Source organism: Trichoplusia ni, chromosome 9 (genome assembly GCF_003590095.1).
Source record: "Trichoplusia ni isolate ovarian cell line Hi5 chromosome 9, tn1, whole genome shotgun sequence".
Taxonomy (NCBI): Eukaryota; Metazoa; Arthropoda; class Insecta; order Lepidoptera; family Noctuidae; genus Trichoplusia; species Trichoplusia ni.
The window spans coordinates 2,771,873-2,789,651 of NC_039486.1; the positions used below are offsets into that span (position 1 = coordinate 2,771,873).

General features: G+C 32.5%; 1 protein-coding gene across 1 annotated transcript in view; it reads right to left on the reverse strand.

Annotated features, from left to right (window-relative positions):
• Window positions 1–15,070, reverse strand: part of LOC113497162 (zinc finger and SCAN domain-containing protein 21-like) — an 80,007-nt gene extending 64,937 nt beyond the window's left edge. The window contains exon 1 of the mRNA XM_026876568.1: window positions 14,146–15,070. Coding sequence (XP_026732369.1) covers window positions 14,146–14,334 — 189 coding nt within the window. The 5' untranslated portion in view covers window positions 14,335–15,070. The remainder of the gene's footprint in view (window positions 1–14,145) is intronic.
• Window positions 15,071–17,779: the final 2,709 nt, after the last annotated feature.

Sequence of the window (17,779 nt, forward strand, 5' to 3'; positions counted from 1 at the left end):
ATGACCACAAATCACAATTTCAATAGTGCAAAGAACAAATTGGTTTCTAGCAAATAATTATATTTTATTGCAAACGTTTCTGCGATAACCCAGCGAACATAACTCTACGGAACTAACTAACTAGTCTAACGAGTAAACTGTACGTGTGAGGTATGTCTTTGTGTTTGTTTATTGTTAAATTTATAATAAACTAGTCGGAATTGGAAGATTGTTTTATTTTTAACCGTGTTAAGTCGGTTCTCTTGTGTTTTCTATTGATTTCGAAGTGGGTTGAAACGGATTTCTTTGGCTTATTAGAATGTATTGTTTTATACTGACATTTAGAAGTAAAAGATTCCTGATTCAAGGTATATTAATTAGTGTCAATTTTAGTATGTAGAAAATGCATTTTTTTATAACTTAAATTTTGTGGGTCATCATTTTTTGTTGCTTATGTTATTACTGATTTACGCACTGTCAGTAAAAAGTAAAATTAATTACAAATGATTAATTATTAAGAGAAACAAAAAGATTTCTGTTAAAAATAACAGTTACAATTATATTAGCCGTAAGTTAGTCAAAAAAGGCAAACATAAACTAATATTAGTTTATCACAAATAAAAAATCAAACGAAATAAAAATCCAGTTGATTGTTCTCTTTATAATTCAAATTATTAATTATAACATAAAGCCGTAGGCCAGCCTACAAAAAAAAAACAACACATAAAATTAACGACCGATGAAACATAAAAGCCAAAAATTAAATCAAAACGTTACATTTCCATCTATTTTAAATAAGATACTAAATATACTGATTGATGACGTGATAATTTCTAAATCTAACCGCGCCTAAGCGGGATTTAATTTACAATACAACAAAACGCTACGACTTTTTGACTATAAATAAGGTATAATGGAGCACTGTGTTTAGCTCCGAGCGTCTGCAGTTGCCCAATATCCGTGTTAAACTATATTATGTTCCCACGCGTCTTAATCTGTTATTTTTACAGCTTTCTCATTAATAATAGAAACAAGTTATTTGCAATACATCAAAATGTGCCGAAAATTATTTAAAAATTTTGGGTGGATGCGGAATTATTAATTTTATTCGTCGTTCAACACTTCTTTCTGAAATATCTGTAATAAAAAATACTGATTATTAGTTTTATTTTGTCTACAATGCATTGCGAAAGTGCGCAGTGGGTGCGTAAGCCGATGCTTAACATTAATGATTTCTGTCTAAGCTCATTTGTTTCAACAAATGATTGGTTATTTCGCCGAAAAATATAGATGTAGTCACTTAGCCTATTAGATCTTCTAATTCCTGCTTTAGTAAATGTTATAAGCAACCTTATCCCCAGGCACGATGGACCATTTTTGCAAAAAATGCTAGAGCTGTATGGTACCCATATTCTAAAGTCAATCTCCTTAACACTCACGAACAAACAATTAAATATTCCTTTCATACTTTTACAGCATTTATAAACATAACTACCAACAATAAATCATCAGAACAAACAGCCATACAACAAACATTCACGACTACCGAAGCTATTTTTAGGGATCCGTACTGTATCGGTAAAAACGGAATCCGATTACAAAGGCTCTGCTGTCTCTCCGTCTATTACCTGGCCGTATCTCATGACTTGTCACAATATGTATACAATGTATGTGGTGTATTTTATGTATTTAAGATACTGTTATAAGCACTGCTGCTACAAATATTAAATTGTAATCTAGGTTAAGCAGCGGTTGTACGGTCATAAAGTTGAGGGTTGAACATTTTGCAAATATTTTTTCTTTAATCAATTTACGGAACCAACAGTGCAGCGTGTCTGACTCGCACTTGGTCGGTTATATTCTGTTTTATATCTCTTAGTCGACTCTAATAGCTCATAATAATAATATTAGTAACCAATAAAAATACGGTAATAATGAAATTCAAATCGTGATCTAAACGTTCGAAGAAAAGAGAGTCATTATAACTCAAATTTATATGACTCCAATGGATATCTTAATGAAATGGGTATTATAAACATTTGATAAAAACCATGTATAAATAAGGCAGTGTATAATTTGTGATAATAAGGGAGTAAAGTTATGTGTACATATTGTACATTTTATGACATAATTTCTGTAGGCAATTAAGTTTTTAAATAACTTTTGTTCAACGAAATCGATTTTATTATGTTTACGAGTAACTCACGGTTTGTCACATATTATTGATTGCTGACGAAATTTAAATATCGCGAAAAAAAATTACAAATAAAAAAAATGTTTGCAGGGTGTTATGAAAGTACGTTGTCATTATATCCACGAGACAAGGATTTAATTTCTTATTGCCGTAGTACAAACCTAACTAACCGGAATCATTAGTTCTTAGTCAAACTCTTTAAATTTCCACTTTTTTTGATCAAAAATATTTTTATTTGTATCTTACGACTCACAAATATGTGGACTTTGGTATCCTTTAAGAATTTAAAAAACACTTTCCCACACACCTTGTATATGGCGCTCATTAAAAAAAAGTCAATTCATAAGTAGTAGGCAAAAATAGATTCATAGTAATCAATTTTAGGCGTTAAACTGTTATACCGACTTTCATTTGTTTATTTATGATGTTTGATAGAACAGAACGGCTTTTGTTTAAAGTCAACGTCGCCGATTTGATTTAGTATTCATAAATGTCAGAATTCATTGATATTAACTTGTTATATACTAGTGTTTTTACATGATTGGACAGTGGGAATTCTATTAATTAGAACACAGGTGTAGTATGTATTATGATTTATTATATTTTTGGATAGTATACCACAAAATTTTGTAAATAAAGTGTATTTTGGAATGTTTTGTAGACAAATGAGTATATGACGCACTTCGTTAGTCAAATGGAGCAAGAAAAAAATAATACAAAAATGGCACTAATCTTTTTGAAAAATAATAAAAAGGGAGCAAAAAAGTAAGTTACCGTGATTTCTCTAACCATGTTCAATTTTGTTACTAACATAGGATCTTATTTTCAGAATAAATGAACAAACATACCCAATTAACAACCTTACTCCACCAGATTAAGAGCCATATCCATGTAACGCGTTGTCCCTAAATGTTCCGCTCACAATACTACGCATATTTCTTTGATGAAAGTATAACACATGATGCTTAAGAACTTTTTAATTGTCCTTATTTGTGACTTTACGAACAATAGGTGATTATGCCGTTGTAGAAAGCGGCACCGCGGGGCGATCATTGTATTTGTTCGACGGATCCGAGTTATCGATTCAAAATCTTTTCATTTAAATCGATACTTTAATAATCGGGCTAACAAGGAACCATCTGTTTTCAATTAATTAAACTTCGAATAAAAGATGGTACAATCGTTAAATGTTTTTTGTAATTGAATGTTGAATCGAAACTTGGATGATAATGAACGTCGTGACAAATGACAATCGGGCAGAACAGAGTCTACCCAACTTAAAAATTATAAAAGTTCTAGTTATTGAAAAGCCCCGAAGACCACTGACATTTCGTAAAGAACTAAAATCATTACGTGTCACGTTGATAGTTACCGTACTCCTCCGAAACGGCTTTACCGATTTTTACCAAATTTTATATGCGTATTCAGTAGGTCTAAGAATTGGCTAACATCTATTTTCCATACCCCTAAGTGATAAGGGTCTCTGTGATCATCGACTGTTAGGCGGTACTTAGTTCGCCGGGACAGCTAGTTATAATATAAATGCTGTACAATGCCATTATATTTGAAGGCCTTGATCAACTTCATCAGTTCACGGTAAAAACTGAAAACTTTTCGACTTATACCTAGTTGAAACACAAACATTTAGTTTCAGCCTGGTTTATAAGACCAAAAATCACCGCAAACATTTTAAATACATAATTATATCAACTATTCACATTAAATTTGAAAAATATTTAGAAGATAAATATGCGTATAACAGATATGAATGTTTGATAAAAATATGACAAGTTTTTTATCACATGATTGCTCTATAGCATTTAATTTAAATAATTAATTAGCGGCAAAATGCTAGATTTCAATTTTAATATCCGTATAATTTTAGTATACTTGGGTACTAAAAGCAAATACTAATAAAACCACTAAGACAAATCTAGTCTAATTATTAAGATCTACAGGTATAAATTTCTTAGATAAAAATAATTGAATATAATAAAATAAATATCGAGTATAATATTTATCATTTTGGTCGCATATTTGAGACTTATCTGTTCCTACATTCTAATTACGATCCGTTGCAAAAGTTCTAAAACTTAATTATTAACTATAGAACAGTATGTGTGTATAACAACATGTATTTACTAAGATTATCTATATGTACCTTTGAGTTTTGACTGACTATTAAACAACAACCAGAAATCTTACCAATAATTATTTAATTACATCTAAAATATAGTGGATTATTGCAACCTTATATATCCTTTTGTGAGTATTGCTATATTGTCTAAATCAGTTTTGACCAATTTCAGTATGGGACTAGTTCAAGCACCTAAAATCAATGTTGGCCGTGTAAGTCTCCTTCAAGGCAGGTGGCGCAAAAAGAAATAATTCAATCATTACAATATTTTTCTTTGAAATGATAATATCAGACAATATAGGAACCCACTGCTGGGCAAATGCCTCTTCCCATATAGGGAAGGTTTCCAGCATTGATCGCCACGCAAACTCTCTGCGGGCTAGCTATTTCATATTCCAATATTTGGTATCAAGGTTTGTTAGTGGTGTCTTAGAATAATTAAAAAGTACATATAACTTCCAAAAAGTCACATAAGTACTTGCCAGCATTGAGATCGAACCAGGGCCGCGATTTTGCTATTTTACAATGGCCGATGAATGAATGGCAATTGGATTAAATTTGAAATTATTCCTATTCTCTGAAGCATTTTGCCAATACAATAATTGGAAGTTAATTGTATTGACCTTACTTGTACCGTCCCGTACTGAATTTCCAATTATTTTTCAAGAAGAAATACAAAAAATGACATTTTAATCCAATTTTCATTCATTCATCGGCCATTGTAAATAGCAGAATTGGGGCCCTGGACCTCGTGTATACAAATCCATACACAGAACCGTAAGGCATCCAAGTCATTCATGATTAGTAGTCATCGAAAAAAAAACCTCCAATTTAAAATGGTAGTATCTATTCATGTTCCTTACACTGTATCTTTCTGCCATCTAATCTCTTTCGTTATGCAGGCCAAGTAAACTGAATATGAAAAAGCTGAGCATAAATAAGCGAGCGTATTGGATCGTAAACATGAAATGATAATGTAGCAGTGGGCTGACCAACGGGATAGAGAAACTAGCTGATGATAAGACACGGCGAGGAATGAGCAGAAGAAAAATATATCTCAAGTATCATTTGTGTTTTTTTTTTGAGAATGCACAGATATTTCTACACATATAATATAATATTGTAAAGCTGTAGAATTTCTTGTTTTTTTTGAGGTTCGATTAATAAAATTATATCAGTAGTAGATAACCTATTTATTGCGGAAGTCTGTTGGGTATGCATACGTACAATGAAGGAGCAGAGCAGTAATGAAACTTGTTATGAAAACGGGACACACTTTAAAACTATTAACCTGATTAAAAAAAGAGCAAGCCTTCCTTTATAGGTTTGAAAACAATAGCATTAAATATAGCTTTACCATAATTTCGGGTAGCCAATTTTAATTTCATAATAACTACATGCCGCGAATAGTGGTAAGGTATAAATGAGTGTCTTATTTCAAAACTAATTATCGCTTGATGAATGAAAGCATTTCTTTTTATATTAAAAACTTCCTAGGGTTGTATACAAGCCGTGATTGTGTTATAAACCCATAAAATATAATAACAAGTAAGTTACGACCATAGACACCTATCAGCAAACATCTATAATCATCTTTTCCAGTCGCCGATTGGTTATTCAAATGTTTGAATATCCTGCGGGGATATAGAATTGCTTTATGCGTGACTGTATCAATAACATTCATTGAAAAATGTAAAAACAATCGTAAACTTGTCCGTAACTGGCTGAGAAAAACGCCTCGTCTAACGAAAACGTCATTCAAATCTGAATAAAAAATGTATGTTAACTATTAAATTGACACTTTAAACGTTTTTATTCGTTTGTCGATGAAGCTAACTGTCAACGGCGCCATTATGGCGCTTGACGAGCAACTGACATAAATTGGACGTTACATTTAAAATTAATTATACAGTAACACTTCTCATTGGTCGATTTACATTAAGAATCCCGGGAAGTCAGCTTCCGATAGTTCTTCCGTCACCAATAAACATCTTAACATCGGCCTCGTGACTTATGAATCAATTTAAATAAATTAACAATCAAGAAACTAATAAGATTAACGATATCTGAAACATGTTGATTAGAATTTAAACGACAATTCCCACGTTTAAGAATAGAATTATTCGAAATTCTATTCAAAAACATATTTTTCTTTGCTTTTATTGCGGTTTATCGGAACATGAATATGCAGGCTTCCGTAATCATTTAAATTTTATTCATCTGCCGTGATCTAAATGTTAATGGTTATATCTAGCATAACGCCATCCTCATGAATACTAAGGAGTGGACACTTGCACCGCTCCTGGCTTCTTTTCGCATAACGCTTTCCATTCTGAAAGCCCGTGCCATAAACTCAGTTTGATGTGTTATTGTATTATGCAAAGCGCGACTTGTTTATAGATAGCAGTTTATGGATTCCGATATAACATTACAATTTTAAATACTAGTCGTAGTTGATTTTTTAATTAAATTTTATGGGCACCGGAGGCTTGAAAATGTTCTGTAGTTTTAGAAGCTTATACAATGTTACTATAGCTTTCACTGGAAGGCATTTTCTGTCATCGATTGGTTTTCGTAATAGTTTTATCACTTGATAAGTACCTGTCACATATTAGGTGTAAAGGCGGACAACAAATACATAATTACTATGATTAATGTCATATATTGAGCCAAATGTGTTGACTGTCCTCGTACTATTAGGAAGGAGACCTTGTGAAATAAATAAAATATCTTCGTTACCTGTTCATGCCTTAAGAGACCTACCGTGAAGACATGTATGTATATTCAAAAGGCGCAATGTCTAGTAGTGAGGGGTAGTCTCATTGTAATATTGAAATTTCACCAAGACAACGTAAATCCTAAAGGACATTTAAATAAATGTGAATGAAATGAATCTTGTACCTCGCATAAATCAGTCATAGCTTGACAATGGGGCAAGCTGAAGACTTAGTCACAAGATGCAGTGGTGACCGGCATCTGTCACCGTCCAACACACAACTATATACTTTATTTTTATACCAGTAAGAATTATTCTAGCTAGAAAATGTAATTTCTTATCTTCAAGCTTTTATTTTTGCGATTCTTTAATATTATTGAAAAGATCGTTCACTGTTTTAATGAAAATTGATATTTTTGTACTTTGATCGGACACTTCTTGATTTACGTGTGTATTTTGATTAGACTTGATCCAAACAATAGCGATATCTGTTTGATTTATTTCATTATGTTCAGTCAACCGGTTGTTTTTAAAACCATCTGAACATTTTTAGTCTTCAAGCTGATTAGTTTTATCAACATCAATCATAACTTCTACTTACGTTCCCAAATATGAAACATGGAACATGATTAAAAAGTCTCTCACTTCACTACCCAAAAACTCCATATTGCCAAATGCATTACCGATCTCCTCAACTGTTACGCATCAAAAATGATTAACTTTTTCAACGCACGAAGTAACTTCTATTTGTATAACATACTTATGACCATTCAAAACACATCCATACGTTTCAAACAAATCACTTCTTCGTGGTCTATCAATTAGATGTACGTCAATAATTACATGGCTATGTTTATGGGCACTTTTAATTATAATATGAATTTCTAATGAGAATAGTTGAATGATGTTCATATTAGTGAAACTTATTTTGTGTGGATAATATATCATATAAAGGTGATTGACGGTTGTTAAGGATTTTATTTTTCTGATTTTGTGCTTTATTAGTTTAGTTTGTACGTGTTCATTAATTTTCAATTTTATACACTGTTGTTGTAGGCTTTAGCTTAATGAATTTCTTTATAAATGTTAATAAGACCCTCTTCATATTCAACTTACTCGATCGAACGGTATATGATTTCTCATTTTAGTGAAAACTAATTCACAATTTGAACTTCCCAGCCCAACTTGAGATTTATTAGCTGACCTAACACGGAAATTATGGAAAGACAATTGCCTATTGCGAACTATGTTTTATATTACACCTTCTACACATAATACGAAGTAAAAACTACATTACCACACTAGAAGAGAGTGTAGAGCTCATTGTTCGAACACAAAAGCGAAAGTTCATTCATTCATTCGTTATGAGATAATTAGGTGTTTCACCCGATTGCATCACACGCCAGTTTTTCACCGATTGTTTGGACAGTGAACTTATGTGTATGAAAATAAATTTGCCACGCGTGCTATTGTTATGTGATCTGTCGGAAGTTTTTTTTCTAGTGATATAAAGATAAACATTTTGTTGAGTATAAGGTTAGGGAAATTCCATGATGAAAGCTAGCATGTTAGAGATTTAGGGTTTTGTCTCTTCAAATTAAAGTTAGAATATTATTTTAGGTATTTTTGTTCTGTAAGAACGTTCTTCTTATTTGCAAATTAATAGCAATAAAGGTCAAAATAAATTGTCTTGATAAAGTTATTTTTGGTAAGCATGAAAACACCAGAAATAATTTGGTCATGCTTCATGTATGTACTTACATACATACCTTAAAACTGACAATATATTTTTACTCATCGTATGGATAATGCTGTTGCTGTTTATGTACTTTAACTTCACGCTTGTGAATTAAATTTAAAATCTATTAAGTATTATGATCTTGACCATAAATCATACCTGAGGTTAACCAGCAATGTCAACGTCCGTGCCGCGGTAATTGATTCATTTTTGTGCCTTCGTGTATAGCTCACGGCTCGATCGTCTTTTGTCTTATTACATTGTATTGTAGCAATGACAACTTGATTTGAATTCGTTTCCTTATTTCGTATCTTTTGATATATTGCGTTATTTTTTAACCTTTTCAGAAAAATATACCTAAGATTTGTGGGGTCAAAAATTTTTACTTCTTTTGCTGCGAATTTACGAATTCTGGAATTGTTTAACAAATTACAAACTAGAGCATCGTCCATGCTGATCATAGTTTATCATCATTAAAAAAACCCGTAAATTTAAATTGGCATACGCTGACGACGGCATGGTAATCAAATACAATCTACTAACTACACCATCACTTTTTTCCTGTTACATTTCCTTATTATCAGCAACACATTCCTTTCAATAATTACACCGTTAGAATTACTTCACAATTAAGCAGTCTATTGGACAAGCAATCATATCTCCTAACTATACATTTATTAGAAGTCAATTTTGAATAATTTAGAAGTTTCACGCTCCAATAACTTTAGTATAAATGCTATTATAAATTGCCGTTGTCAAAATATACGAAACACTCGTAATTAGCCTCTTGTATCGAACAAAAGTAAGCTATGAAGGCGCGTGCGTTGAAATACACAAAAAGCTACTAGTTGGTGTGGTACAAGCCATAAGCGTATTCTCATTAATCTTGTCACTGGCTGTGGTATAAGATTTCAGCTTTTTCTTCTTATGAATATGTTCTGTTACTGAAATTTCTTATTTGTTACTTTATATCCGTACATAAAGAACTTGATCTAAATTAAGAATTAGACAATGGTCTATATCAGCATATAACAGCTATCCATAACCCTATATACGCGGAAAATTTTGAGGCATATTTTTATTCCTCTATTTATTATTACAAAATTGCAAACGTCGATAATCCTCTCTACAGTTTATTCCACATAGTCCATACAGAAGACACCATTCTAGAACATGCCATCGATAAACAACGTGAGCCCACAATAAACACTGCAATACTTTTTACGCGCCGACCAAACCAGTCCACAGTGAAAGTTTATATTTGTGCATTCTAACACCTCGTACTGCAAAAGCTTCCGGTCAAGCCTCAAGCTATTTTTCTATATAATTACCAATATGAAATAATTTTCTATTAGATTTTAATACCGGAATTGCCGAATCAAAGTAGCGATAAATATTAATAGGATCTACTTTGGTTGGTGTTTACGAAGGGCGTGGTTGGGTAACTTCCTTTATTTCAAATTAGTTTCTAATAGGGTTAATAAGGTGATGTTGCTACATTTTGGGATTGTGTCGTCATTTCGAGATTTCTGTGTGATATTTGACAAACTTTGTCCTTGACATTTTTTTTGTATCGTCAATACCGATTCGAAATACTTGACATACCAGTTTAATTACTGGTACAATATTGCCTGAAGTCAAAATTTGTTGTAATGGAATGTTTTTAATGACGCGGAATTAAAGTGTTATTTATTTTAAGTATTAAACAAAAGACTAGCTGTAGTATGGAACTTTGTCTTACAATACATTATGTTAGACCGCTGTTTTAAGCACATAATATTTCGGGGTCGTAGCGTTAGAATGTTATATATAGTTGCACTCTATTGGCCTCTTTTGCTTATTATATCGGCGTTTATTAAATTCCTTGACTACATTCATTGCTTTATGATTTCTTTCTTTAAGTTCATCATCATCGGCCTAGCCTTTTTCCCAACTATGTTGGGGTCGGCTTCCAGTCTAACCGGTTTCAGCTGAGTACCAGTGTTTTACAAGGAGCGACTCTTTCTTTAAGTTATGTATCCAATTTTCCAATTTAGTTTTTTAGGCAGTGATAATAGAAAAGTTACCGGAAAACTCAATCACGCGACACAGATTTTTTCAAAGAAAATTGACGTTAAAACAGAATACCAAATCCACAAACCTAATAGGAACTGTTTATAACTGCGAATATTTTATCACGTACCAGCCCTACTATGGGGAAAGCGTACAATCATGCGGTTATATTACGATACAGTTTTTATACAATTGTTTGTAAAAACTATCATTTTGTAACCGACAGCGTTCGTGACGGACTTGTATTGCTTCTAACTGGATACTCAGCGGTTTTGTTATATTATATACTTGTTTTGTATTTATTTATGATTTAAGTATATAGTTTATGGTACGCCGTTTTATGTAATGTCTTGTTTGTAAGCACATTATGAATTTTGCTCTTTCTGCTTTTGTCTAGGGTTCGCAAGTTGTTTGAAGCAAGGGGTTTTTATTTACAACTGCAATCATTCGTAAATATAAGAAATGGCATTGTTATAATATTATTTGATTGACAGTAGAGGTTAATGATATACCGTTTAATTTTAAATACAGCATCCTGCTGAATCTCATAAAACTAGAAAATCACGTAAATCAGGATAAAGGAACAAAGCATGGCAAAGAATAATCAGAAATGCACCTTTAGGTATATTATCATTATACCCCGTTAATACGTTTTAACTTATAGACACACAAATTCTACATAAATTTCATTATTAGTGCAACTTGCTTCATTCCAACAAAGCCTATCAGACAAACAACATCAACTGAGTTCTTTGTCTTCTACTCAATATAGAACCTTCCTCTTCTTCAGCTTCCCGAAAGAAAATCAGTCTTACCAATATGGTGTAACTACCAGCAACCTTATAATCATTGCATTACCGACTTTATAATAGATTGTTAGCTATCATGGGAATTAAGTGTCGGTTGCGGTGATGTCATTGAGAATTGACCTATCACTCAGGTATTACAAACTCAGATACGGTCAAGTATTTCCTTGTTATGTTTCCTTAGGATTTTTATAGAGGGTGAGAGTTGCGGTTGTTTTTAATTATGTAATTTATTTAGTTGGGGAGGCCTATTTATATGATTACTGCAAGAGGTTTTGATAACTTATAGTTTGTATACTATTCGCAAAAAATGGTGCAACATTATTAAGGACCCGTAGGTACCTAATACACTTCTTTATTCTGGTAGGTTTAAACAACCACACTTTTTAAATTCATTTGGTTAAATGTCTTTGTAAGTGAATTGTACAGGTAGACGAAGTAGTCAAAAGATACATTTATTTTGAAAAAAAAGCAGTGAATCTAATAAGTCGAAGCCGCCTACTAAGAAACGTGGGCTGTCAAAGATCATCTAAAACTGTAATTTCAATAAAGAATAGACCGTCAATAAAGTAAAAAATCTTCAAAGCCAGAAGGATGTCTGGTAAATCGTTATTAAAGCTTTTCTCGACGGTAAAAACTCTATTATAATTATTGTGTAGCATTATCACCTAACTAAGGTCATAATTTCGCTAGTTTTCAGAAATACGAGGAAATCAGAAGAAATATTGGTGTTTATGATTTAAGGAATTGTTTATTTTATTATTATTTTCAATTTAAAAAAAACACGTAGGTATATAGTTTACTTTTCAAGTTAAATAGACGCAAGCTTCACGTTTTGTTGTAACAAAAACGGTCACATCAAAAAAGTCGCTAAACGTAAAACATTGTACATATATTATAATAAAAGTCAGATATTAAAACCATGATTATAAAAATAGTAGGTAATACACCTTATAATAGATGTGAAATAACAAAAAATATGGAACGGTTCAACTCATAAACACAACTGTGTGAAAATCCAGAAATTTAAATAAAAACAAAAGAATATTCCAATTCTATGAACAAACAACTCCGATGACATAACTTCATTAATAAATAGCACATAATAATGTTGTTATAAAGTCCTTTTTTCCATAAACCTTCATAATTAATATTTTAATGTCAAAAACCATCGTTACAATCACATATAAATAAAATCATAATGGTTATACCAGTCAGAATAAAGGTGATGAATTAATTTGCGTAAAAATTATAGTTCTTTTTGTGTAGAATTTACAAATATTGAAAACCACGTTTTTTGTTGATTAACGTATAAATTAAATAATTATATAAATAATGTGTGACACTTATAACGTTGAGCTTTTAATTTAAAAGTCAATATTATGTTAAAGAGTTTTTAAGTATGTTTTATTGCTGATTTAAGTTTTGAGTTTTGAGTCTCCAAGTTTTGTTTTATTTTATTTTTTGCATGTTATAAAGTGTTTAATTTGCTGTTACGTATAACAAGACAATGTTCTTATTTTTAATTAATAACATTATTCGAAACAATTCTACTACTACTATTTTTTGCGGCCGATCTAATGACACCCGTTTTTAAAAGTGTCAGATAGTTTTCATTCAGTTATCATTTTACAACACAGATATTACTTAAACCTCCTTCGCTTCTTATTTGCTCTTTAAAAAAATATTCGATACGCAAAATAACAAAGAAATATGCTCTGATTTGATTTTAATTTAGTATATATGTTTGTATTAATAGGGATTATCTAATAAACAATACTAATATTGCATCTTAATTTATTTCTAGTAGGTATTGGTGTCTGATTTATTAAAGTTTTTATTCGAATAATATACCACATAAATATGCGCGCTAATTAAAACTCTTAAAAGTTAATTGATTTAAATGTTACACTTAATTTATTGATTTGAACATTTTAAAATTCATTTTCTGCACTACGTATGAGAATCCTTTTTAAGCAGTTTTAAAAAAAACTGTGTTTTTTAAAGAATTAAATATTTTTAAGAGACTGACTTATTTTCTTCGCCGTAACACAATATAAAATAAAACAAACAATAAAAATAAACCTGTACCCTGCCTGTTACGGTTTTTTATAAACACAAGGGGTGAATTCACCCCTTACATAATCACCGACCGTGTATCAATTAACAGGTTGAATAATTTGCAAAATGGGTTAAATTCCTGCATGATTCACAGTGGAAAATATAAAAATATCATTAGTACTGTAAATGTATATTTATGTTTGCAAACAAAACTGCAACGAACACAACACACATTGCTTTAATTGTCTACTATGTATTTAGTAGCTTTTGGTCACAACACAACCATGCTATCCCCATCTTAACCTAATACAATAAATGCTTTATTTTCCAAAATCTTCTATTTTATTTTATAAAGTAGGGTACCTATCTTCGTGACAGGCTTTGAACAAAACTAATATCTACAAGATTCAACAAGATCTGAGAAGTACTACCGAGTAGGTAAAAGGAATATAAGATACTTACGTCATGGTCTGGCACGTATGTGTACACATGCAGCTTATCGATCCTGATTGTACCCTGGAAGGGGTATAACAATGACCCTCGGGGCAGTTCAGCCGAGGTCCACACGCTGACGGAGGCCTCGCGCCCCCTTGCACCCCCTGGCCTCAAAGCCAGGCTCAAGTCTTGAGGAATCAACACCAAAGTCTCCATCTTCACAACAGTTCTACTAAAAATGTTCCACCCACAATCACAGCATAAATGAGTCAAATTCAAAAATGTGACCGGCCTCGTTCATCACACTTAATGAGGATAAATAAATTAGTATACGAAAAAAAATGTCGGGACGTCAATTCGATTATCGGACAGCGATGTCGCCAACGAAATATCGGCTGTGCGTGATCGATCGCCCCGTGATATGTCGTTGTGTATTAATCACTGCGCGAGAGTCTCATACACTCACTCAAAAAAGTTCTAAGTCCCCGAAAAATGCGCGAACGTAACGAAGAAACAAGAATCTCTAGAGCTGTAAGTCCGGTAATTCGGTACAATATTACATTACGGCTCTGGGCGGGTAGTGTACGGCGCATGCGCGGTAGGATGCGCACGCGCTCTTCTCTGAACGTGCACTGAAGGAAGCGCTAACATTGACCTTAGCCGCGGCCGTGATCGCGTTTACAGTTCATTTTTTGTTCGATAAAAAGGAGAGGAGTAGAGCCCTACAAGCAATAACTGGACCCTGGCAAGGAAAAATGAACTCTATTCTTGGGAGCATAAGATGCTCTAAATTGTAAACGTAAGTTTGTAAGGTGTATAGTAAGGTGCTCCCCTCCAAAGGCGGCACCTGCTTGACCGTGCGCCGCCCGTCAGAGTGGCGTAGACCGCTGCGCTGCGCGCGCGCACCTGATCCACCTGTACAACACACATAAAAAAGACACTTTTTTCTATCAATTAGGATTTTTTCATTACATATCATCGTGTTAGGTTAGAACAAATTTAATGTGTATATTTTTTATAGTGGGTACAGTAAAAAACTAAACGGTTAGAAAATTTCTCAGCTCTCATAAATCATTTTATTATTGCATAATTATCGAGCAAGTAGAGTAAGTTCTGACTAGTTTTTATAATTAATCTATTAATTATAATTATTTTATATTTATAGTAACATTTTAAAGTATAACAGTTGGAGCGATTAGCAATGATAAATATAATTTCTAAAAGCCTTCTTTCGATCATGGCTATATTTTAGGTACCATTTAGCATTAATCTCAGTTATACTAAAATTTTAATACAGATTTATGGGAACATACCCACACTCATAAATCATGATCATTAGGCACTATAATAAAATCATTTATTTTTGGTAGTCATCGAAATAACTGAAACAAGCATTATGTAATTCATGAAATCACGATTTAATCTAGAAATAACTTACATGAACAACAAATTTAATACGGCTAACAGTTTACACATTTCTTTTTTTGTGATTTAAATATGTAGAGTATTGTTTAGTGTAATAAAATTGCAAGATAAACTGTGTTTGTCTTCTAATAAGAAGAAATCGAAATAAATCATTGATTTTAATTTAGTTACAATACAAATTCTTTCAGTAAAAAAAAAGTATATGTAGAGTTGGAGACCAGGCAATATTTGACGTCAGCATTGTACAAAATGAGATTATTCTGGAGCAATTTAAACGGTCAATAGAAACACCTTATATCTACACAATATTCTCCTAACACTACATGAAAGGTACGGCGGCACCTTAAAACAATTCTGCTTTCCCCAACTAGAAAACAAACGTGATTTAATACATATATTACAACAGATGAACATAATAAGTCGTATATATATCACACTGGTCGAGACTTTTCTAAATTACGAGTCAGTGTATTATAATAAAAACTTCGTACGTACGGCTTTATGTGTTTCGCACGCTTACCTATACCATTGTTCAACGATGCTTCAAGTTCAAATGTCTTTATTGTCTAAACTATGGAAAAAATGTTCGTAAACATTCATGTTTTGTAGAGTGACTGAAAGTTTAAAATGATTTTGTTGCGTAATAAGCTTGATTTAATTGCAGCGTTTTAGAGACGACAGGTATTCATAAATGTAGAGACGGTTTTTAATTGAATTATTGTCGTTCTGATTGCTGAAGGGAGGTATGTGAACCAGTCAAACATACTCCAACTTAATCCGTTTTCATTAAGTAGGAAAATACCAATTAGAATAAGTAGGTATAAACCAATAAGAATAGGATTAAGAGATATATTGTTTTCAATTTTTTAGAATTAATAGTGGTTGTTGTATGAAGAGATGAATAGATAAAACGGTAACTATTGACCGTTCTAAAACAATCTAACAATAAAACTCGAGCAAACAAAAGTCGACTATTTAATCTATTTCCCACTTGTATTTTTTTTATACTGACTTCACAATCAAAAACTGCCATCAGCCTACCCAAAATTGTCCGAAACAATACTACCTGAATCAAAATACGCCGCTCAGATCAACTAGAGCCTGACGCATCAAATTTAAAAACGTCACTCGAATTTCCATCGCTGTCTCAAAGAGGTATTTTAGAAAAATAATCAAATGAAATTGATCGATATTGCCCACAACCATAGTGTTATGATATCGGATCCTCCTCGTCCAAGACCGCAGGTTAAGCACTGAAACTGCCAACCTGCCAACAAATTCTCAACCTTGGCTCTCGTTTTGTAGAGTCTATATTTGTTTGCGTTAAATTGCCACACATGATACGAAATGTCGACGACCTGAACGCACCTGCCGCAACCACAATCCCACTTGAACTATATTAGGTATGTTATAAGAATTTAAAAACGTGTTACAGACAGGCAACGTGAGTGTTTCGAGTTTGACATTTTTACGTAAGGGATGTTTCGAGTAACGGTTTGGTCTATCATCGTTAATTTGGTTAATGAAATTCTTGTTTATCTCTATTTTTCAAATCACCGAGGCTTAATGAGGCTTGACTTTTTAATCCTTGAAGAGAGGTCTAACCATACCACCATTTTGAGACAAATATTATTATGAACACCATTAGTTTAGTTTGGTATTATCGATAGGTTTTGGATAAAATAAGTTTTTCTTTCATGTACAGTCTAAACCTATTTATCGCAAGACACTATAATTTGCTGCCGTTAGAAAATAAAAAAATATAAGTAGCTTCTAGTAGACATTAGGTAAACGTAAAAAACTAATTCTTGTTTCCAAAACAATTTGATTGTAATAATTATACAGTCTAGACAGAACAGTAGCAAAACAGGTACCCAACCATTACTAGGTAAGCAAACACAAAAACAATACCCAACGGAATCAATTAGCATAAAAATCATCACAACTAGTACAAAGCATTCCAATTTTAAAAACTCAATTTCCGAATCATGTTGCGCATACGCAGCGGGGCGGGGTTTGGGGCGTGGCCTCTTTAGTCCGGCCCCCGCTCTGTGCTTTACCGGTGCGCAAAACCTATTGTTAGCAGAAACGACGATTTTTATTTGTCAGTTGAATGTATTTGTTCACGCATTGTACGGCACTGTTAGGTATACTTAATATACTTATAGACTTATTTGTGTGTGGGTTTAAAAGTATGGGTTTTTGGAAGTTTGGAAGGGATTTCCGGACGGAATAA